General features: G+C 40.2%; 1 protein-coding gene across 1 annotated transcript in view; it reads left to right on the forward strand.

The window, feature by feature from the left end:
- The first annotated feature begins 4,470 nt into the window (after positions 1-4,470).
- HAS2 (hyaluronan synthase 2) overlaps positions 4,471-24,767 on the forward strand; it is a 28,691-nt gene continuing 8,394 nt past the window's right edge. Inside the window, exons 1-2 of the mRNA XM_050800335.1 lie at positions 4,471-5,100; positions 16,593-17,219. Coding sequence (XP_050656292.1) covers positions 16,593-17,219 — 627 coding nt within the window. The 5' untranslated portion in view covers positions 4,471-5,100. The remainder of the gene's footprint in view (positions 5,101-16,592; positions 17,220-24,767) is intronic.

Below are 24,767 nucleotides of genomic sequence, written 5' to 3' on the forward strand. Positions count from 1 at the left end.
TTGAAAGAATAATTAACAGACAAACTACTATTATTCAAGTATGGGCATTTGGAAGCCTTTTTTTTTTTAATTGAACTTAGTGAACCTGTCACTACAATGCAAGCAACTGACAGTATTTATTGCTAATGATAATATGTGAGCTTTCAAGAGAAAACTAGAATTTTGGGAAACTTGTATTTGCCACCATGGACATGACAGATTCTTAATATTTGAAGACACTGGATGGGATTGGTGGTAATATTAATGATTGTGATCTTTTGTGTTATCAAAAATGAAATGTGTCAACATTTAGAAAATCTGCATAACTCATTGGACCTGGCTGGGCACAGTGGCTCATGCCTGTAATTCCAGCACTTTGGGAGGCCGAGGCGGGCAGAACACGAGGTTAGGAGATCGAGGCAATCCTGGCTAACACGGTGAAACCCCATCTCAACTAAAAATACAAAAATATTAGCCGGGTGTGGTGGTGGGCGCCTGTAGTCCCAGCTAGTTGGGAGGCTGAGGCAGGAGAATGGCGTGAACCCAGTAGGTGGAGCTTGCAGTGAGCAGAGATTGCACCACTGCACTCCAGCCTGGGCAACAGAGCAAGACTCTTGTCTCAAAAAAATAAAAATAAAATAACTCATTGGACCTGTATTTTTTAGATAATCAATACACAATATTACAAATTCATAAATGATTATAAAAGATGTATTTACAGTGTAAGACAGAACAACAGATAATGTATTATCAGAGTACACAAAATTCACTCATACTGAGTACACACTGACAGGCCTTGCTGGGCTTCCTCACTCAGTCAGCTAGCATTAGATTATGCCCTTTTTGTCTTGTCCTATTTCTACATGGCTGCCCATTCTTTGTTAAACTTAAGCATAAAAACAGACAATTTCTTCTGTATATTTGGGTCTTCATTCTAAAAGCCCCTGTGTATGTATACACATTAAATAAATGTATATGCCTTTTCTCCTATTAATCTACTTCATGTCAGTGATTTTCAGCAAATCTTCAGAGGGCCAAGCCCTGGGCCAATTCACAACATTGCAACTTACCAAGTTTTGATGTAGTATAAAGGAGGAATACTTTAAAAAGCCTATGTAAATACTCTTCCATTTTTCAATTATATATGTGTATGACACAAGATTTTTTTTCTTATACTTCAATCAGAACAACAATTGAATGCAAAAGCAAATAGGAGAATCCAGCTGTCTTCTATCAGCTAGACAGCAAAGAGATTTACAAAAATGGAAAATAATGACACTTTTCTCACTTTTGGTTTTGAAAAATAGCTATTTTCACAAAATGTTATTAAGTTGGTATGTAACTGCATTTATTATTACTTTAAATGACTTAAGTATTTTAAAACTTTTTAAGTCAGCTTTAAAGTCTAATGTGGTAAATATTGACAGACATAACATATAAACTGTTTTTGAGGTTCTCAATAATTATTAAGAGTATAAAGAGTTTCTTTACCAAAAGTCCTAGAACCACATATACAGAGGATTACGAAGGTACTAAATCCTTGTTCTGGATACTTTGTCTCTCAGATATATAAACATACGTTTTGTGCTGTGGGATGGAGGTCAGCAACAATATACTGCTAAGTCACATCTACTCAAGTAAAGACTACCATGTTTTCTCTGTTGCCTTGTACAGGTGAAAGCATAACAGGTATGTGTTCCATAAGGTGTATTTTAGGATGTCAAAACCTGAAAGGGATGGCTGAAAGGATGTCATCTTCTGATCCAAACAGCTCCTGTAAGATAGAAAGCTGAGGGTGAATTATCCAATGTTATTCAATTGGTTGGTGCCATAGCTTATTTGTGAAACTGGATCTTATGTCTCTTAATTTGGTGCTTGTGATCAGTACTCCATGACCGATAGTTTGGCCTGAGACTCAGAAAAGAAGTTGCATTAAATGGGAATGTCTGCGATATATTCACGGGCACTGACTAAGTCAATCTAAAAGAGTGAAGAGGTCAGGCAAAGTAGCTCACATCTATAATCCCAGCACTTTGGCAGGTAGAAGAGGAAGAACTGCTTGAGCCCAGGAGTTCGAGACCAGTCTGGGCAACATAGTGAGACTCCATCTCTATAAAAACCAAAAATAAAAGAGTGAGGGGACAGTACAAAGCTGAAGTAGGTCAAATAAGGGAACCTAGAATGAAACCATGGTTAATGCTCACCAAGAATAATTTAAGGAATATAAGGCCAGGAAAAGAGTGCAGTACTAATGTTTGTCTGAATACCAACAATGTTGCAGGCACTGAGCTAAGCTCTTAATATAATTTAACACATTATATCATCAAAACCACTTTGTAGCTATTTTCTCCATTTATCAACCAGGAAATGAAGATCCAGAGAGGTGAAATAGGCTTCTAGGATCTCACAAACAGCAAACATCAAAGATAGGATTTGAATGTAAAGTCTCTCTCAAACTTGAAAGTTTGCTTTCAAATAACTTTCACCTCTGGCTTCACATTGTATTAGTCTCTTACCTCTTTCTTTGGGGTGGAGATGGGAGGACGACAGAAATGCGTCACTGTATAATCAGCTTTTACATCCATTTGCAGTCAGAGAACATTTTACTTTTGTTTTATGGGTAATGAATTACAAGTAAGAGGCGAGAAACAACAAATGTGTTTTTCTATAATAAAGAAACCCAGTTTTAGCAAATGTGCTTCTTGCTTGAACTATTAGCACAGGCACAGTTAAATGCTAGTAAGCAATAATAGGTATTCCCGCATTATGTATCATATTCATGAAAGTTTAGAGCTGGAAGGTTAAGTGTCCCCCTGGGGTCTCACAGCTAGACACTTGGCACCCCACAATTTCCACTCTACCTCTAAATCAGTTTAATCCACGTTATAGGCCAGAGTACAGAAGTTAGGTGATATATTTAAAATTATAATTTAGCATTTGAAAACTACCGACAAACTGAATCAGGAAGCTCGAGTCTGATGAAGTGGGATGAAATTGTGCTCTGAAATTTAAGCCAGTCTCTCGAAGCGTTGAACCACCTAAGGCAGAGTTTAAACAAAGGCTGAAGCGTGAAGGTTTGCTGGGGGAAATCAGTGGGTTCCCCTGAGCAGCGTGAAGTCATCAGGCCAAGGTAATGCTTCCCAGAGGTGTAACCGCTGTGTGTGGGGGTGGGAAGGGGGGCGGAAACGCGCAGTACTTTGCAGGTCGGCCCCTGGGGACTGGGATGGCTGACTACCTGGTATTGCAGTAAAATGCTTGACCTCTAATCACATGCCCCAACACTACACCTTGTGCGACGTGCTGAAAGCATCATTTCCAGTTAATTCGACTTTTCTGTTTCGACTTATTCATTATAGCCCATATATGTGATAAGGACTAAAAACCCAGTCTTCAAAGTCCTGTCGAGTTCCAAAGAAGTCCAACCCTCGGAAGATCCTTGGAAGGGGAAGAAGGAAAGAAAGAAAAACCTGTTTTATCCTGTAACAGTTTCAGTGCAATCTCCGAAGACCAAGTTGGTTAATTTGTAAACTCACTCTCATTTTTTCCTAAACAGTGCCACCTACTGTCCATTTTAAGTCATCAGCAGGCTTGTTGGCAAGGACCAAGGGAAAGAAAGGGGGCGGGGTGGGGGGGGAGGAGTAACCAAAAAACGAACTCTACCCAGCCTTGGGGCATTGTGAAAACGACGAGGACAGGCCATCTCCACGCAAGACATATTTTTACTCGTTAACTTTGCAGAAGGCTTGCAAGAACCAAAAGCCATTTAAGCCATTTCCTTCGAGATGGCTAAATACAAGTCATCCAGAACACAATTTTTATTATTGTATTTTTAATGCGCGCTGTTTGAGTACTTTTACGTTAGGGGACCAGGTTGAGCAAAAATATACATATAATTATTTTTCTATTTTTTCCGCCCACCCACGGCAGAAACCTCTTTATGAGAAAGGCTTTGACACTTGACGTCAGCTCAGAAACTTTTGAGTTGGCGGGAAGAAAGGGTTAACAAGTGGTGGACCAGCGCGGTCTTTTTAGAGTCCCAGCCGGCTGTCGAAGGCTCCAGGTACACACACACATGCACACTTACACACACACACACACGTGCACACACCCCTCCCAACTGTTCCTCCTCGGGTCGGTTACTTAGCTGAAGGGCACCATTTGGCTTTAAAACAAATTACTTAAGCGCAACAGGGAGTTTATCGCTTGGAGGGAACTTGTAACGCGGGAGTTCAGGGAAATCCAAGAGGCGAGGGCTCCCACCGCCGCCGCCAGAGGAGAGTAGGGAATCAGGTGGTGGCCCCCTATGTGTCTTGCATTTCTCTGCACACGTTAGCAATCAAGTTAATTGAATTCATTGGAGTTTAGAACCGGCCTCTAGCTCAGAGAAGGCTTTGAATGGCCAATTTCTCTCTCTCCCTCTCCCCCTCCCCGCCTCCCGCCCGCCCGCCCGCCCGCGCTCCCAGTTCCCTCCCCTCAGGGTTCCCCAGTCCACACCTCCCTCTCCACTTCCCTCACCCCCCCACTCCCTCCGCCGCCCTATTAAAACACCCACCAGCTCACTTGTTAAGACCCCCTTAAGTTGGAGGAGGCAGAAAGGCAACAACGGCGAGGAAGGAGAAGTCAAGACGTCTGGAAAGAATTACCCAGTCCTGGCTTCGAGCAGCCCATTGAACCAGAGACTTGAAACAGCCCCAGCCAAAGACTTTTCTCCCGATTCTGCGCTTCCTGGGTTCTGCTGAGTCTTCCACAGTCTTTTTTTTTTTTTTTCTGTAAGGCGAAAAAGAGATTTTCTGTTATCGGGGGCAGAAAGACTGAAGCAAAAAAAAAAGAAAAGTTAATATATTTTTAAAGCATAATTTTTTTTTTAAAGAATTAGACTGAAGTGCAACGGAAAAATAAAGAGAATATTAGTGAAATTATTTTTTAAAGTGGGGGAGAATCAAACATTTAAGACTCCCCTGTCCTTTTTAAATGTTGTTTTTAAATTTCTTATTTTTTTTGGCCGGTCGTCTCAAATTCATCTGATCTCTTATTACCTCAATTTTGGAAACTGCCCGCCACCGACCCTCCGGGACCACACAGACAGGCTGAGGACGCCTTTATGACCAAGAGCTGAACAAGGTACGTTACACTGGCGCGTTTTGATGAAGGATGAAGGTCCTCAAACAGGCCAGGGAGAAGGAAGAAATTATCCATATAATTGTTTTTTAAAAATTGAAGCCAGTTTCGATAGAAAAGTTGGAAGTTTAAAAATTTCCAACAGACTGAAGATCAGGGAATATTTCAGGTCACTGTCAGGCTTAGCAACATAGCCCTCTTTTCCCATCTCTGAGGCTCTCGCTAGAAATCCGCTGCCTTTCTGGGGACACAGGTAACCTCTCTGCCTGGGGAAGGCTGCACGTCCCCAGATGTACTTTTCCATTTTGCATCTTCCGGAGCAGCAGAGGGGCTCCTGAGTTAGGAAACAAGAATTCCCAATGTGTAAGGAAAATGCATTCTGCACAGCCGCCCCCACCCCTTCCCTTCCTTTTTTCCCCCACCACACACACTGTGGGGAGAAAAACTGAAATAGCCCAGAGCGTTTTACTTTTAAGTGAGAAACTCGCTTCTTGCTGGGAATGCAAAGGGTTAAGCAATCTGGGCTCCCAGCTCCGACAAGCGGGGACCCTGGAGAAGGAGGGTCCTTCTCTACCTCCTCGCAGCTACCGGCCCCCTCTCAGCCACTCCCCCCTTTCCCGGGCCTCCCCTCCTTTGCACTTCCCGCACCCCATTAAAGTGTCAGGCTCGTCAGTCTGGGCTCAGCTCGGCTCCGGAAGCTTTACTCGGGCCAGGGGTCCCTGACGCAGGCAGTGGCACCCGCAGATGGGAGCGGGAGGAGGGCGCGCATCCTTCCTCTCCGCGCCGGGCCACCCTCCGGCCGCCCGGGGGCAGGGCGTGCGTGGGGACCGCGCGCTGCGCTTCGGCAGCTGCAACGTCCCCAGAGCCAATTCCGACGTGGCACAGCGCACGCCGGCGCTTCTCTCCTCCGTTGCAGCTGGGGACACTGCCCGGTGGGAGATCTGGGGGCGCCGTCTCGAGCGTCCAGCCCAGGAAGGGGGCGAGGGGCCTGCGGGAGCTGGGGTGGAGGTGGGAGGGAAGCCAGAGGCTGGGTTGGGATGGATAATCAACACCTTGGGCGGAATTCGTCACGCCAGTTCCCGCCCAGCGTGAGCCAGGGCTCCGAAATGGGTCCCTGTGAACAGGAGGGCGGGTCTGAAAGGAGGGTCTGTATGAGGGTGAGAAGCGGGAGGCGAGAAAGCCTTCTTCCTCTGACCACGGAAACGCAGCCGCGGGGGAACGGCGCTAAAAGGATAATTAAGGCTGCAAAGAGGCGCTGGGAGCACAGGGGCGGTGCCTGGGGAGGAGGGCTTGCAAGACCCGGGTCCTATTACACAGTCTTAGGTGCCAGTTTCCCTCAGTTCCTCTCCCTCCGTCCCCGAAACGCCTGCGCTGAGTACTTAGATTCAGGGACACCGCGCGCCTCTGGGACGAACGAGCTGCTGCAGCCGCGCTCCGGGAGGGAACGTGTAGAAGTCCCATCAGCCCCTCCCTGCCCACTTCCTCACCCTTGGGACCGTTGCTGCCTGTTGGGTCTCAGGAGCAATTGCCCAGAAACGCGAGGCTGCTCCAACCCACGTGTCTGGGCTGGGATTACCTTTGACGTCACACGCAGGGGGGAGGTGTGACGCAATAGATAGGGAAGCCCCGATTGGCCACCAAGGGCTTCCCCCAACTGGAGGCCTGAGTATATATAGACCATCAGCTCAGTGTTAGAATAAAGCGAAGGAAGTTGGTAGATGGCCTTTGCTGGAGGAGTGAGGCCGCTTGTTAAGAGGGAGACAACTTCACCGCTCATTGTACATTCCAAGACTTTAACTCGGATTTCTCACTGCGGTTAAGGCATATGATAAGTACTTTTGGCGGTATTAAGTCAGGTTATTATTTTTTAAAAAGGTTATTTTAAGAATAAAGTTTTTAACGGTCAACACATATTTACATTCACGATATTAGATTTAAAATTAAAATATGTATTTCTATAGATCCAAGTCCGTCAACCTCTTCGTAGATACAATTTTAAGTTTTATAGTTCTGTGACTACTGAATTGAGAAGAACTTTTAAATTCTAAATTTTTATTTCCTTCCAATGTGTGCAAGTTGACTCATTCATTAGTTTTCACCACATTTTTCTAGATTTAATAAGATTACAGTACAGCTGAGGTACTGTATTTTGAGTACCATCATACTCCACCAAAAGTTTTGCCAATAGTTTCAGGATTCTTTTACATTTCCAATGACAATTTAACCCTTTAAGGTACCTGTTGCATTGATAGATTATGTCTTGTATGTGTCCAATTCTGGGAAGATAATTCTGATTTCTTAGTGGACATTTCTAGAATAAAATATTATAGCTAAAGTATCATCCCCCCTATTTCTTTTTTCTTAGATATCACCTGAGTCTGGTAAATAGAAAAATATACTATGTAATACGCAAAATAAAAAAATATATCAGGTAATACGCATTTGTGCTGACAAATGCGTATTACCTGAGTTACTTGTACTGTACCCAGAGTCGAATCCCTTTATCAAAGAAAGTTATGCAGTTTATAAAAATTCAAGGACTTAACAAATCAGTGACTAGCATTAAATTCTAATGTCACTCTCCACAGAGCAAAGATATTTAGTCAGCTACCTTCCTGGAAATGGGGAATTGTGCAACAAGTGAGTAAGAAACTGTTACTAGAAAGTAAGTTAGTTGGAACCACTCGTTTTTGTTAGGTCTGTAGAATATAGCCCCATAGTATTGAATTTCATAAATACTTTCCCATACATGGTTTCCTTACCAGGTAAGAATTTTTTTTTTTTAATTTTTTTTTTCTTGAAATTTTAAACACTTTTCACTCGTTCATTTATTTCCTGTTGTTAGCACTCTGGGGGAAGTCCTTTGTCAATGGATCAAGGTAGACATACCCTTTTTCAAAGTTATATTACACAGTTACTTTCAAAGTCTAAGAACAAGTAGTTTGTTGCATTATTAGCTTCCTGGCTCTTGTATGAAGTGTGATCCCTGAGTTGAAGTTACGGGAGGACAGAGCATAACCCCCATGTCTCCTTCTGGGTTCTCCTCTTTATCCATGCAAACCCAGGCTGTGTTCCTGTCAGTGACAGAGTTGGTGGCAGCTCGTATATCAACGGAGTGGAGGGACAGCTACCTGTAGAGAAAACTAATTTCCATCACCCCAACTTGTTGTTTTATCGTTTCCCCTCTAGCAGCGATCTATGTAGAGTAAGTATTATCCTACTGCATACAGCCTTAAATTATTTAAGTATATTTTGCTCACTCCTGTAATCCCAGCACTTTGGGAGGCTGAGGAGGGCAGATCACCTGAGGTCAGGAGTTCGAGACCAGCCTGGCCAACATGGTGAAACCTGTCTCTACTAAAAATACAAAAATTAGCCAGGTGTGGTGGTGGCCACTTGTAATCCCAGCTGAGGGAGGCTGAGGCAGGAGAATTTCTTGAACTCGGGAGGTGGAGGTTGTAGTGAGCTGAGATCTCACCACTGCACTCCAGCCTGGGCGACAGAGTGAGGCTCTATCTCAAAAAAAAAAAAGTGTATTTTGAATGGTAGTCATGTGGAGTTCATATATATGCTGCCTTTCCCACAATCTAGGAGAATGTTACTGATGAGACTCAAATATAACAAGGTCACACTGTTAAATATTTTCTTATTTAAATTAAATAAATTTATTGATGAATGCCTCTTAACTGAATACATCTATACTGCAGATAATTTAAAAATTAGTTAAAAGTTTATTTAATGAAATTTAAAAATATACTGTAAGACAAAATATGATCTGGCCCATAAGAAACAACAGCTATTGTTTATCACATGTCTAGTATGTTTCAGGCACTCAACTAGATGGTTTACATACATCTATCTGATCCTAATCTGCAAAGAAAGTTTTGTAAGTAAAAGAACTTCGCCTCAGAAAAGTTAAGCAATTCACTCAAATTAATTAGTAAGACATGTGGATGGAATTTAATTCAAGAATTCTTGGAATATAATGCCCTTGAATTGAATTCATGCTAATTTATGCTGTAGCTGCACTAGTCAAGTTTTATGGGGGTTCATATTGAGAAATCACATCTGATTGAGAGAGATCAGTAAAGATTTTTTAAAGAGACTTGGCATTTGTGCTACATTTGGCTCTGTAAGTAGGGTTTTGACCTATAGATATAATTCCCAGGAGCCAATGTAGGTACATATAAAACTAAGATTCCATGCCATTTGGTAATTATTTCCCCCTACACTGTGAGCTAAGTTTAGGATGGTGAAGTTCAGGAACCAGTAGAGCAGTTGGAAGAATACACATCCTAGAAAGAGTTGATTAATATAGATGGTGCAAAGGAAAAGAAATCTGAAACCTACAGTTCTGATCCCAGACACCGCTGGGGTGACAAGTCCTGTAACAAAGGCTTGTATCATAACCCTGGAAGCTTGGCTCAAGGGTCTTTGCTAGGATAACTGCAGTGGGACTGGAGAGAAAAAGGCAGACTTCAAAGCCAGAGAGGAAGAGAAGGTCAGAAGGGGAGAAGGGAGGTTGGGAGGGGGAGTTGGGAGGGTTTATCCTTTGTGTTCCAGGGGGGAATGTGTTGAAATGTGAAGCCTGCTGGGGGGAGACTTCATTTGGGTCCTCCTATCTCAGATTTCTACTTAGGGACAGTAGCAGAGGGAATACACATCAGGGATGGGTATCAATGTGAATGAGGTCATGAAAGTCTTATTTTACTTTAACCTAGTAGTTGCCAAACTTTGTTATATAGTTGAATTGCCGGAGGAGATTTTAAAACTTGTGATGACCTGGGCACAGCCCATATCAATGAACTCAAAATGTGGGAGCCACAGATCTGTACATTTTATGAACTTGCGGGTAATCTGCATATATAGCAAAATTTGGGAACCACTACTTTTTAACCTTTTATTCACCATACCTTCCTAATCTGCTCTTAGCCAGCAGATAGCTACCACCTGACCTGAGTATGTCTGCTTAGAAGCAGATCTCTATTATCCCTGCTAGTGTCACCAGGCTAGATTAATATTCCCTATTCTAATTATCATGCATATGATTTCAGGCCTATTGCCCCTTCTCCCATACAACATGAGTTTATGCATAAAGACAGCCTGTGTTTTAGAACCAGTTCACACCTTCATTAGAGAAACATTCTTTAAACGTCGCATCATCTTTTGTGCCTTTGTGTGTTTAAATACTTGGCTATAAGTTAAAAAGACACTGAACCTAGTCTTGAGTGGATTTTCAAATATAATGATGAAGAGACACAAGTGTACTTTACAACTTAAGTTCAAAGATACTAATTGAATTGTCCAAGGACACATGACTTATTCACAGAACCCTCAAGCGGTTTGTCTGAGCCAGGTTGCTAATATAAGGCAGAGTGCAGACTTGAATCCATTTCTTCTGATTCCCAGTCCTCCTTTCCATCATGCCATAGTTATTACTTGTTAACCCATAAGTAATGAGTTAAATGGAAGGAGAGTCAAGATTATTAGGTAGTTACTGGCAGGAAGCTAACATCACCAAGATCTAATTGTTGATAATTTCTTTTTAAAATATATACTTAGATTCCTTTTTAAAATCTCATCTGTTTTATGAGTCAATATGATTAGCTCCATTTTATAGATGGAGAAACTGAAGATGACAAGTATTGTATAACTTGCTCGAGGTCATCTAGCCACTAAAAGGAAGAGCCAGGATTCTATCCCAACTCAGTCTGGTTCCAGAGGTCAAATTCTCTGAAATTGATAGTAGATGGCAGAGCTGGGATTTGAATACTAGTATAACTGATTTCAAAATATTTACTAATCTGGTTAATACTAGATAATTTATTTAGTTGAAGAGACAAGACATACATGCACACATGCTCACAAGTCATTAGAGCCAAAATATAGAGCAGCATATGGATTAATGGACAATAAACACTGTAAGGGTACTGGAATTCAAGATAATAAAAGTTGATGCCCCAAACTTGACCCCTGAGCTCATAAGATAGCTCAGATTGCAACTCACAATCCCTGTAAATGCTCTTGGGGACCATCTGCCTTTTCTATCTTTGCTTTCCAAAGGCCTTCTAGACCTGGTCTGGGAATCCCTGTAACCATTGCCTTTAGACATCTGGGTGAAAAATTATGGAGATGATTTCTTTAAAAAAAAAAAAAAGACTATTTGAGGGGTACCCTTAAGGGTTTGGTTGTCTCTAGCACATATTCACTGCCTCTGCAGTAAAGATTGGGGTAGAACCTGTATCTGTCAGTCTACATTGACTGCCTGAGTCCAAATGGGCTTATTTATTTATTGAAAATCTATTTATTGAGTCCCTGCTATGAGCCAAGCCCTGGTTTTCATGCAAGGACAAATGAAATCATTGAACTACACAAGCCCCCAAGGCCACAGAGTATGTACATATATACTCTATGCCCATATATATATGTATATACTACTTAGAAAATCAAGCAGGTTAAGGGGAGAGAGCATGGCGGGGTGAAGAGAGGGCAAGGGTGGAGGAGTTGCTTTAGAAGGACAGATAAGCTAAGGCCTCCCAGAAGAGGTATCATCAGACCTAGCTGTATTCTTTCCCAGATGTTGACTCAATAAATTTGAATTCATTTCAGCTTCTCCCAGATCCAAAATGGAAGGACCATTTTATGAAAACTAGGGTAACTCCTGCCGGGCACAGTAGCTCATGCCTGTAATCCCAGCACTATGGGAGGCCAAGACGGGTGGATCACCTGAGGTCGGGAGTTTGAGACCAGCCTGACCAACATGGAGAAACCCCATCTCTACTAAAAATACAAAATTAGCCAGGTGTAGTGGCACATGCCTGTAATCCCAGCTACTCAGGAGGCTGAGGTAGGAGAATCACTTGAACCTGGGAGGCGGAGGTTGCTGTGAGCCGAGATCGTGCCATTGTACTCCAGCCTGGGCAACAAGAGCGAAACGCCATCTCAACAAAAAAGAAAAAGAAAAAGAAAACTAGGGTAACTCCATTGAACTCAACTCTCACTGTTGCACTGGGGCAGTGAGAGTAGATGTTATTCTCCTTTCATTCAGCACTTCGCTCTCTGCTTAATACAAAAAAGTCAAGGGAGAGGAAATGGCTTCGAGGTCCAGTGACCTGTAGAGTCCCACTGGGGTATATGAGCCAACAGCAAGGCTGTATATCTGCTCCACAGGTGGAAGAAGTGGGAACACCAGTGCCTTTTCTATGGTAAGACAGGATTTTGGCTGTTGGCATTAGGAGCAGAATTGCCGTTGCATAGATGGAACCAGGCTCTTCCTTTAAAACAAGCACTTTTCATATCTCTTTAGGTTGTTCCCACATAGAAAATATATGAGGCCGAAATCTCAGTGTTGGCCAGCCTTGTGTCTGTACTTGAGTGAGTGCCACTTTCCCATTTTCTATCGCAGTAGGGAAACAATTTTTGGGCCGGGTGCAGTGGCTCACGCCTGTAATCCCAGCACTTTGGAAGGTCGAGGCAGGCAGATCACCTGAGGTCAGGAATTGGAGACCAGCCTGGCCAACATGGTGAAACCCATCTCTACTGAAAATTCAAAAATTACACAGGCATGGTGGTGCATGCCTGTAGTCCCAGCTACTCGGGAGGCTGAGGCAGGAGAATCGACTGAACTCGCGAAGGGGAGGTTTCAGTGAGCCGAGATTGCACCACTGCACTCCAGTCTGGGAACCTGGGTGACGAGTGAGATTGATCTCAAAAAAAAAAAAAGTAGGGAAACAACATTCAAAGTTTTTTTCTAATCTTTCCTTATACGATGACATTTTATTAGACAAAAACAAAAGAATACCACCTATTTTGTCATGAGGATTCAAATATAGTCAGCAAATTTATTGAGAATAATTATCTGGCATTATGCCACTGTGTGGATCCAACTCCTAGTTTTTTGACTATGACAAGTTAATTAAATACCCAGAGTCTTGGTATCTTTATTATATGCATAGTTATATGTAACATGAGATTAATAATGTGCTTACCACCCAAAGTCATTAAGAGTAAATAAGATTATGTTTAAAAAAAAAAACTTGCCCCACTGCCTGAAACCTAATAAATGATGAATAAATGTTAGCTGCCATTATAATAATGATAATAATGAAGATGATGATGAATATATTTGCACTCATGCATTCAACAAATATTTACTGAACACCAGCTATAAGCAGGGCACTGTTTTATGTCCTTGGGACACTTTAGTGAAAACAGATTATGTATCTCCATTGACTTTCTGGAGATATATATAATAATATGCATTATAGTATAGCAAGCTGTTCTTTAATACTTGGCCTAATTCTCTAGAGAATACAAGTTAGTAAATATTTGGTATCAATTAATAGGCCAAAGTCTCATACTGGGGGAAAAACATCTGAGTTTTTAATTTTAAATATTTAGAGAGTATAGATTTCTAAATCATCTTTCTACCTAGTAGCAAGTACTTAAAATTTAAGATTGAACTATTTTCCAATTTAACTATAAAGCCATATGTCTGACAAGGAGAGTATGCTTATGAAACAGTATTTGAATTGGGGATTGTCTCAGAAAGTCTAACACATATGGTGCCCATATCAGTGCAGTTGCCCAGGGGAAATTAGAAAGAAACACGTCCTGTGTGTCATTCCCTGAGATCAATGTATTCCCTCAGCAAAGCTGGCTCTAAAACGTGCCTTTTGCCCTTTGGCCTGTACCAAGATGCTGTGTGTGCAATACTAGACAACACTGAGATATCTCGCAGAAATATAAAGGTTCACTTCTAGCCACGTTGCTGTAGTATGCTAGTAAAGTACTTTTCCCAAGCTTCAAAAGGACATTCTGTAGAGTCTTATGATGTAAGAGGGTGTTCCCACTTCGGCTGTGGCCAGCAGATGCTATGTCAACACTCTCTGTGTCCACGTGTGCTGATAAAAGCAAGGAAAATGTGAATAATGGAAAAGAATGGCAGGCAGTTCTTTTGCTGGCTATGGTGATTTTAAACACAAGCTAAATACACACTTAAGCTTCTCCCTGGCAAAGTGATTTAGTCCCCTTGAAATTTTTCACTCTTGTGAGAATGACTCACGTCTTGGAAATGACAAGTTCCAAGTCTGGTGCTCCCAGCACCTTTAGGCATCGGTTAATGTATCACGTGGGAGTTTTCAGCATCCCCTCAGCTGTGTTAATTAACAAGAGATGCTGTACTTGCCTGCCTTTCACTGAAAACTCAGCATTTCACCATTCCCCAACAGTTTAAACTTTCCACTTGGGTTAAGGTTACATTTATCAGACTCCAACATTACACGCTATGGTGTCCCACATAGTTGCTAGAAGTGGAACACCAATTTTCTTTTTGTTATGTTTGCTTTTTCGCTTCCTAGTTAACTGATCCTTTAAGCTGCAATGCATTTCTGGTTTTTAAAAACACTTTCATAAACACTGTTCCATTTTGCTCCTCACCACAGCCCTGTGGGGTCTTTGACAAGTTCTGTTACTTCCATTTAACAACAATAAAGTGACGTCCGCGAGCTAGAATCCTGATCTCCAGGGTGCTTTGCATTATTTAAGTTATGCTAGTTGAATACACTGAGCCCCAAATGCATAATAGACAAACAAAAATCCAGAAATTATTTTGTGCTAACATAAGAGTCCATGGCAGGTATTCCTGTCTGGTGGGTGGCTCCCTTTCATATGGCAATCCAAGGACCAATCTCTATCTATCTTGGGGCTTTCCAATTCCCTAAAACATTGTTGATATGTGTATCAGGCCTGTTGAAGGGCCAGAGAGATGAGAGGGGGTATATTATCTTTCTTAAAAGATCTTACTGGAAGTGGCACATCTCAGATTTCCAAAGCCTGGAATGCCTTGGCCACGCCAAGTCTATGCTCAGGAAGGAAAGGCAACACAATTGGTAAGAAGCCACACTAAGGTTTCCCAAAAGTACAGTGCAGATCCCCTCAGGATCGTCTCAATGTACAATTGCCGGGAATAGCAAGTGACTGTGTGAATGGTGCCTCTTGGAGCTGAGCAACGTGGTGGCCATGCAGCTGTTAATAGCCTAGAGGATACTGTATGAACAGTCGGTGTTAAGTTGGCACGTGGATTGGGAAATTATAAATAGCACATCAAGCAAAATATTTTGCAAAGGTAATTGCTTAGTCTAAGTTTCTATTTGAAATAAATTTACTTAGCTTTTAAAAATCAATTGAATTAAAGAAAAAGATTAAACACTAAATATGTGCAAATATGAGAAAAGCCAAAAATGGATGCAAATGACTAAAGATGAGGATGTTACATTTATACCAATTATATCTTCTTTGATAGTTCATCCTTGGAAGAGGAGGAAAATAAAACTTCAGGAGGAAAAAAATAAAATAAAAAGGGTTGCCAACCACCCCTTTAATGTAAACATCGGAAATGCTTTGGGAAATATAAATCCTTTGGGAAATACAAATGTTTTAGGAAAAATGGTCCTTTGGTCCCTGAGTTGTTTAAAACTTTTTTCAGGAGATAGACAAAATTTAGGGATGACTACAATACTATTATTGAATGGAAATGTGTTTCAGGTCTAATGTACTATAGCTTTTAACAGGATGGAAACTCACTTGCTGAAATAAATCATGATGTTATTTGTCCTTTAATGTGTTCACTATTTCTATAAACATTTATTGTGTTTACTGTGTTCTAGTAAGGTTCGTGATGCTCTGGATCTAATCATCTAGTATTGGTGATGGTGGATGGAGGAGATAGACATTGGAACAAAGGAGTACAATTCAGAATTATGAGGGCTTTGATAGATATCTATGCAAGGTACTTAGGGATGGAAGATTTTTAGTATCAGTGGGAACTTCAGAAATAATCAATTCTAAAATCCCTCATTTAACAGTTATTTTTACAAAACAACAACTGAGACCCAGAGAGGTATGGGGACTCACCCGAGGTCACACAGTTAATTAATGAGCTAGTACTAGAATCCAGTATCCTGATCTCCAATCTCAGCTGGCTGCATGAAAGGATTTAAGTTGAGGAATACGCTTTGGAGGTGAGATTAAATTACACATGAGAAATTTAGCAAAATCTCCAGTGGATGTTTTTCACTGGCCAGTATCAAGGGGTGAGGGGACTATATAGAAGAATGACTGCTTTGGGTGTTAGAAACTTCAGGGTCCACACCTGGCTATGACCACATATATAGAGTACAGCCTTAGGCAAGTGATCTAACACATTAAAGCAATGTATGCAGTATTCGTTTAATACATTGGTTTTCAGTAGTATCCTGTACCATCATCTCATTTGACCCTTGAAACAACTCCCTGAGGTATACTAGAAGGGCATCCTTATCGCTATTTTGCAGATGAGCAAACTGAAGTGCAGAAAGTCACACAATGAGTTGGGTGAAAAACTGAGTGTTAAAACTCCTGAATGCTTCTAGTCCAATGCTCTCCCCGTGATACTAGGTATATAACAAGTGTGGGACAATCATGGTTAACCAAAGTATCATTTGATTATATTACAGATGCATTGTGAGAGGTTTCTATGTATCCTGAGGATAATTGGAACCACACTCTTTGGAGTCTCTCTCCTCCTTGGAATCACAGCTGCTTATATTGTTGGCTACCAGTTTATCCAAACGGATAATTACTATTTCTCTTTTGGACTGTATGGTGCCTTTTTGGCATCACACCTCATCATCCAAAGCCTGTTTGCCTTTTTGGAGCACCGGAAAATGAAAAAATCCCTAGAAACCCCCATAAAGTTGAACAAAACAGTTGCCCTTTGCATCGCTGCCTATCAAGAAGATCCAGACTACTTAAGAAAATGTTTGCAATCTGTGAAAAGGCTAACCTACCCTGGGATTAAAGTTGTCATGGTCATAGATGGGAACTCAGAAGATGACCTTTACATGATGGACATCTTCAGTGAAGTCATGGGCAGAGACAAATCAGCCACTTATATCTGGAAGAACAACTTCCACGAAAAGGGTCCCGGTGAGACGGATGAGTCACATAAAGAAAGCTCGCAACACGTAACGCAATTGGTCTTGTCCAACAAAAGTATCTGCATCATGCAAAAATGGGGTGGAAAAAGAGAAGTCATGTACACAGCCTTCAGAGCACTGGGACGAAGTGTGGATTATGTACAGGTAGGTCTCCAAATTCCTGCCAGGGCAAACATACATTTAAATAAAGCAGCTTTTGTATCTGTCCAGTCATATGCTATAGCCCATCCTTGTCCCTTCTGAACACAGTACTTCTTTCAGTTCATTTGAAAATAGCATGACTGTTGAAAGCACATTTTGAAAAAGAGAAAAAAAAATCTTGTAAAACTGTTGAGACTATCTATGAAAATGCTTAATTTGTGCCGTGTTATTGGTTAAAAATCAGGATTATTTTGACAGGAGACCCTTCCTTCCTTCCCTTCTCTCCCCCCTCTTACCTTCTTTGCCCCCTTGATTCTGCCAAGTCAAATCCAACGTCATTTTCCACACTCTAAAACTCTCCAGCTTTGTAAGAATATAGTGTCTGCCTGAGCAGAAGGGTCTTGAGAAAATCTGCAGGCTGAAGGGAGGCTATAAAATGTTTTTTGCAGAGACTGGGCAACATAAGGGTGGTGAGAACAATTTTGATTTAAAAGAGCAAAAAAAAAAAAAAATTAAAATTGAGAGAAGGAAAAGGAAAACAAAAAATGGGGGAAAAAAATCTTAGAGCAAAAGCAAAGTAATGTTTATTTCACTCTCCAAACAGCATTACCTCACTTACTGCAACTTGACCTTTGAAAGCATTTGTGATGGTGTTTGCCTGCATGAAAATTAGGCAGGCTGTGTCTCCCATTAATTTCCTGACAGCTCACTATAGGGGTTCTCCTCTCCTGGTTCTCATTGAAGCTTCCTTCTTTAGAACATTAGTAGGGTCCCTGTGAGTTTCTAGTTTTAATTTTCTGCAGATACTTTATAATAATTAGATTTTGGCCATGATGGTATTGCGAGGGGAAAAATGTCTCTGGTTTAAGAAAGGCACTGGGATGGTTTTCCTCTCCTCAAGAATTTCTAGTGAAATTCTGGTTTTTAGAAAACCCATCCTATTCTTTAGGGTCCTTTACCGCCACAGAGTCATGCCTAGTGGTTGTCACGTAGTGAGATAGGAATGGACATTGGCTTTAGAGTCAATTGACCAAAGTTCTAATCATAGAGATTACTAGCTGGTTGACCACGGGCCAGACCACCTCTCTGAGTCTCAGTTTTCTGGATAGAATAAATTAATGTATTCCAAGAGTTTGGCAAAAGTTATTTATGATATTATCATTGATAGAATGAAAGCTTTTTATATTACTATTGTTATTTATTACCATTTAGTCCTTACTCAAATTATAGTACCTGTCAATTGCCACCATATGACTAATTTCAGTTGATGTCTGAAGAGTTTAGAGGCATTTCTTCATTATGTTAATCTGCATGTTAATCTCCCTTCTAGACAGTTGGGAGCATTTCTCTGTCAAGTTTCTCCTAATTTCTCAAAGGTAAAACTTTCAAGTTAAGGTAGTTTGAGTTATCTTTGGACATTTGGTATTTACATAGTATAACTTTGGGCTTGGATGAGAGGATAATAGGCTATTTTCAAAGGGAAAGGATGATGAGAACTTATAGAGGATATGAAAAATGAAGTTCTGGGCTTTAAATGAGAAAACATCTGTTTTGATATTTTGTCTTTTAGTTAAAACAATTGCCACATTTGTCATTTCTAATCAAGGCCTTGTTGTATGGGTTTTTTCTTACTTTTCTTTAAACCTGCTCCTCCCAAACCCTCTTCTCCCATCATTTTTGTTTTGAATTTGTTTGTATCCTTGACAACTTTATGCTGTGCCTGTCCAGGAAAAAAATAATACAAAATATGAAATATTAGAGTAGGGCTCCTGCTAGGGCCCTAATTAGGCTTGAGAACTTTTCTTCCTCCAGGCTGAGATAGGGGAAGTCTCCAGATATACTGACCCGACCAGCGGCTCTTAACTGGGCCCTGATGCCTTCTGGGACTCTCAGCCAGTTCCAAGCACTCACACAGGAGTACAAATGTCTTAGCATTCTGAAACTGGTAATTCCATCTTTCCATTCCTCAGTAAATCCCCCGATATTTAACCATATTTGACCTGTAAAAATGGCAATTTCCTAAGGTTCAATCCACAACACTAAACACTGCCATCTTCTATTCTGACTGACCCAGGGTTTGAGCATTACAAAGCAGAAACCGCAGAAAGACAAGGGAAAAAGGGTTTGAGGATGTTGGCTGCTAAGCATTACAAGTGATGGAACTTGGAGTGCAGGCTGGTTAGGGAAAGAAGGAAGTGAAGGTCAGGTGGTAATACGCAAGAGAAAATGGGGGCTGGGCAAGAAAGTGACCATGCTCACAAACTTGCTGGAGAATTCTGCTTAACTGTGGAGAGAGATGGCCAAAAGGATTGGTTTCCAGTTGCAGCCGAATCCTTGGCACTCTTCAGCACTCTTTTCACTTGGTCTTGAATAGATGTCTTGCTTATTGCTTTCATAGCCTATTATTTCATACCTTCACCACTTTCCCAAAACCCTATCCAAACTCCTCTCTGCTTAACTACTAACAGATGACCTTGCCTCTTATTAAGGAGAAAGTCAAAAGTACTGATTCTGAATGCTGTCAAGATCATCTTTACTCTCTTCTTAAACTGTTTCAAGAGTATCCAACCTCACTTCTTGTTTCAAGGTTATACTTTTGATCTATGCCCTTGAGACCACTGGACCTGCTTCCTCTTGTCTCCTCGGGAATAAAGCTTTCTCAGTTACCAGCTCTAACTCTATCTGTCTCAGCTTTCATCTCTAGTCTTCTCTACTGACTGCTCTCTCAGCCTTGTAGCTGTTCAAATAATTAATGCTGACATAGAGCAGTGAGGGAGTCAGTAGTCAAGGAGAAACCCAGTGTGGTAGCAAATTTATCTGATGATGCTCATGGGTGCTTTCAGAGATGAAGATAGAAAACAGGAAGGGAAAAAATAAATAGAGAAAAGAAGTTAAGGAGGGCCAGTGTGGTGGCTCATGCCTATAAGGGCAGTGCTTTAAGAGGCCAAGGCGGGAGGATTGCTTGAGCCCAGAAGTTCGAGACCAGCCTAGGCAACATAGGGAGACCTCATCTCTACAAAAAAAAAAAAAAAAAAAATTAGCTGGACTTGGTGGTACACATCTCTGGTCCTAGCTACTTGGGAGGCTGAGGTGGAAGGATTACTAGAGTCCAGGAGGTCGAGGCTATACTGAGCCATTATCATGCCAGCCTGGGTAACACAGCAAGGCCCTGTCTCAAAAAAAGGAAAAAAAAAAAAAAAGAGTTGAAGGGAATGAATTTTTTTTAAAGGAGAATGAGCAAGATTTTTAAAATTCATAGTCAGTGTATTTTCTAGAGAAACTTTGTTTTAAAACATGGGTAGATTCTGACCTGTTCTGCATATGACTTAGTGTTGGACAAAAGTTTGGTGTACCTCTTTGAAGTAGTGTTTATATTGGCTTTTTTATTTACAAAAGTAACACAGGCTTATGGCAGCATGTTTCAAAAGTATTAAAAAAGTACAATAAGCAAAATTAAAGTTATCTTAAACAAATACCAACCAATTGACACTTTCCAATGTATATTTTTCTATTTTTCCCTTGTTTTTAGAACACTTTGGGATTATGTTTTTATCTTTTTTAATGTAATGGTATCAGAAAACTTAAAATATATTGATGTCTTGATTATATAATTGCTTTATTCCTAACTCTTACTGAACATGCATATTACAATTCAAGTGGCCACCAGTCTATGAGACAAAGGAAAACAAAAAAATCCCCTGATGTGTGCATGAGGGACTTCCTAGGTAGAAAATATATAACAAATAAGAACATCTTCTAAGCTGGAAGATTATAGGAGGAAATGTGATTATTGATTTAATCTCATAGCATTCTACATATCCAGAATTCTCTGAGTTGGAAAAAAGTAAGGCTTTATTATTGATAACAGTAGAGTTGACTGTGATTATTACTGGATTCCGTATTTGTAAATTTGTCTACTTGGTAAAATGTACTTGTAACCCTAAAATCAATAATTGCAGTCATTAGGTGATCATTTGCTAACAAGCACACAATGGCAAAAAATTTGACTTGTCCAGTGTGCATGTTCCAGCTGAGGTCAAACAAGGTGATGCTTTGGCTTCTTGTTTCAGCTTTTATACTGTAAACAATTATCCTCTTCATGGTCTCTTTAGTGCCACATTTTCCCCTTTTTTGTGCTTTTCCTTGGCGGTGTAGCTGTTTAACATGGCCTCGAACTGTAATGCTGAAATGCTATCTAGTGCTCCTAAGCACAAGAAGACTGACACACCTCGTGCAGATGAATTTCCTTTAGGCATGAGATACCATGCTGTTGGACATGAGTTCAATATTAATGAACCAACCATATGTATATTAAATAAGGTACATATAAACAGAAGCATAGGTAAAACAAGATTATGTGTTGTCAAAAATGTTGTGGCCAGAGGTTCGGAGGAACCTAGCCCTGTGTTTCTGCTAGAAGCACATTTTCAGCATTTTCCAGTTCAATGTTCCTGGCAACTTTATGTAATATAACTACCATAAATAATGATAATCAACTGTGTATAACATTTGACTAGTTCCTGTTCTGTTCTGTATAGAAAGCCTGAGCAACTGAAATATTCTGCAGGCCAGTATTGAGAATAGTAAGTTTATTTGTGTCTTTCATTTTGGAGGATAAGGCTGAGAGCTCACTGAAATAGGAATGAGGAAATCTGAATTCTGTACCCAACTTTGTTGTTTACCTGCTGTGGTCCTGGCCTTAATGAATCATCCATTGAGGTAGTAGACCAGATGATCTCTAAGATCTCCTTCAGCTCAAGATTGTTAAGTCAGTATTGGTGTAATTCTTCTGACATCTTAATTCTATCTGGCAACATCCTGAAGCTCTGCTAGAGCAAGATCAAAAGAAAAAGCGATATCAGAATTTTCATTTGTCGGTTACTGTTATGTTTCTCACTCTCACTTTTAATCTGCCTTTTTCCCCCAGATTGCTTCTCGAATATAAATCTTGATTTAAGGGCACCATTATGAGCTTTCCTGATTCTCTTCTTTAGAATGAGAATTTCAAACATTTGGAATAAGGGTCCTTCATGGTTTAAGCCTTAGAGGTGACAGCATTTGGTTTCTCACTTTGCCAGCTGGCTCCTCACCTTTGTTTTGCACCTTTTATAACTTTCGCTCATTTTCAACTTTCCTAGAAAGGAAAAGAGAATAACCAAATGACTCCTTTTTTTTCACTTTAATAATTGGAAGAGATTGGTTGTCGGAAGGCAGGAATTATTTTATAATAATTTGGATAATTCATTCTACTAAGGAATGCTTGTATATTCCTAATTCCTTTTAAGAAGAATTACAATGAAGTACCAAACTGCATAGGTGTCTATGACGTAAAGGCTTTCTGTTGGCTAGATTTGAGATCCTGTACCATAAACCAAATTACCACAAGAGAAGAACCTCCTCCCCATCCCCTGTTCCCTTCACAAAGGAAAGACGATGTTTTCATTGAGGACTTTTTTTTTTTTCTGGAATGGTTTTATTCATTAATTTCAAAAAGATTTATAGCTCTAAAATGTTTAGATTTTATGATTTTGCATTTGCTGCTTAATTTGAGGCTGCTTAACTTAGCTATGTTTATATGTAAATTCTATTCATCTAGAATTCATATAAATAGAAAATCAAGATTAAAAAATAAAGTTATACAATCTTGATAAAGTCTTAGAAGTTTGTTGTAATATAATTAATGAACATGCACTAGAGCTTTGGATTTTTTTTTTTTTTGGTTGTATGAGAAATGTTAAATTGTATATAATATTCCATCATTGTAAAGTCAACTTCTGTCCTCACTGTTTTGTTTCCCCCAAATCTTGCATGTATTGTGGCCTACTTTTTAGTATATATGAGTTCCATTTATTGAGCATTTATATGAGCTAGCCATTATTAAGAGCTTTACAATCATTATCTTATTAACTAACCGTTACAACAAACTTATGAGGTGTAGGTATGATTAACCATATTTTTCACCTACAGAATGGAAGCTCAGGAGGTAAGGAGTCTGTAGTGAAGAAACCAGTCCAAGTTTACATAACTGGTTAATGGTGGATTGGGATCCAGATGAATTTGATTCCAAGGCCTTATATAGTACTTTTTTTGTTTGTTTGTTTCAGTAGTATGTTTGCTCTGAGGTTGTACTGGTAGGAGTTCAGGGGGAATGGTAACATCTTGTATTTACTAAGTAAGTATTTGTGGAATTTTTTGTTCCTGCCATTACCCCTTTTTACTAGAGAAATTGGGCTGCGGTGGGGGGGGGATGCAGAATTTCTATTTACTTTTGGATTAAGTTGTGGGAGGAACCAAGAACAAATTCTACACATTCTAGAGATAGTCTCACTGGGTCAAGGTTAAGATGAAGGGTGAAGGTTAAGATGAAGGGTTAAGCCTTACAAGCAGGAAAAAGGTGAAGCCAGTAGCCAAAGAAAAAGTTTTGATTTATTTTCAACCTGTTTCCTCATTGAAGGCAGCCAGAGTAATTAAGATTTCTCTCTTGCTGTGTTAGCTGTCAATGCCCTTTGAAGTGGTATGGGAGGAAGTGAGGAGATCCATCAGTCTGAAAAAAGAAGACATTAAAAGTAAAACATGGAGATTTGGCATTTTAGACTTGGATCTTAAAATTTGAAAGGCATCTGGTGGAATAGATAATAGTATTTCTGCAGGAGATTTTTATTTAGATTGTTGTGAGATAAATTAACTCTAAGATTAGTGAGATAAATTAGAACAGACAGGAATGCTATAGATGGCTTCCAGATAAATTTGAGTTTGTTCATGTGGTACTTGCTCTTGTAATAGGCAAAATCTCGGCTGAAGAAAATCTAATTTATTAATATCCTATATTTCAGGCTTTTCCTAACACAGGGAGATGGAGACAGCTTTTGCAAAATCTACTAAATTAAAATTGGGCTTCAAACATATTTAATCTCAACTTCACTGTTATTTTTAAGAAAGCAGAACCTTCCTCCTGTAACCAGTTATTTTGAACCCAGGGTTGGCAAACTTTGCTTATAAAAGGCTAAATAGTAAATATTAGGCTTTGCAGGCTATATGGTCTCTGTTGTAACTAGCCAATTTTGCTGTTGCAGGATTAAAAGCAGCCATAAATAGTAAGTAAATGAGCAGGAAAGGCTGAATTCCAATAAAAGCTTATTTATGACACTAAAATTTTAATTTTATATAATTCTCATGTGTCACAAAATATTCTTTTTGATTTTTTTTCAACTATTGAATAATGTAAAACCATTCTTGGCCCATGACCCATATGAAGACTGGTGGCAGTCTAGACTTGACCAGTAGGCCTTGGTTTGCCAATCCCTGTTTTAGATAGGGAGGAAATGGAGGGAATTAACTCTTGGCTGGAGTAGTGAGGCACGAAGAGTGATGGTCTTATGCAATTTAGTGGATGATTCTGTGGTTAAGACTGAGGTGGCTGGTTCTTCTAAATAATGTGTTCTCGTCTTGACGTGTTTCATTTACTCAAAAGTTGGTGACTTGCTTCATTTCCGTATCTTCTAGTGAGAAATCTTATAACTAGGGATCATGTGGTTTCAACAAATTACACTG

Source organism: Macaca thibetana, chromosome 8 (assembly GCF_024542745.1).
Source record: "Macaca thibetana thibetana isolate TM-01 chromosome 8, ASM2454274v1, whole genome shotgun sequence".
In the NCBI taxonomy this organism is placed as follows: Eukaryota; Metazoa; Chordata; class Mammalia; order Primates; family Cercopithecidae; genus Macaca; species Macaca thibetana.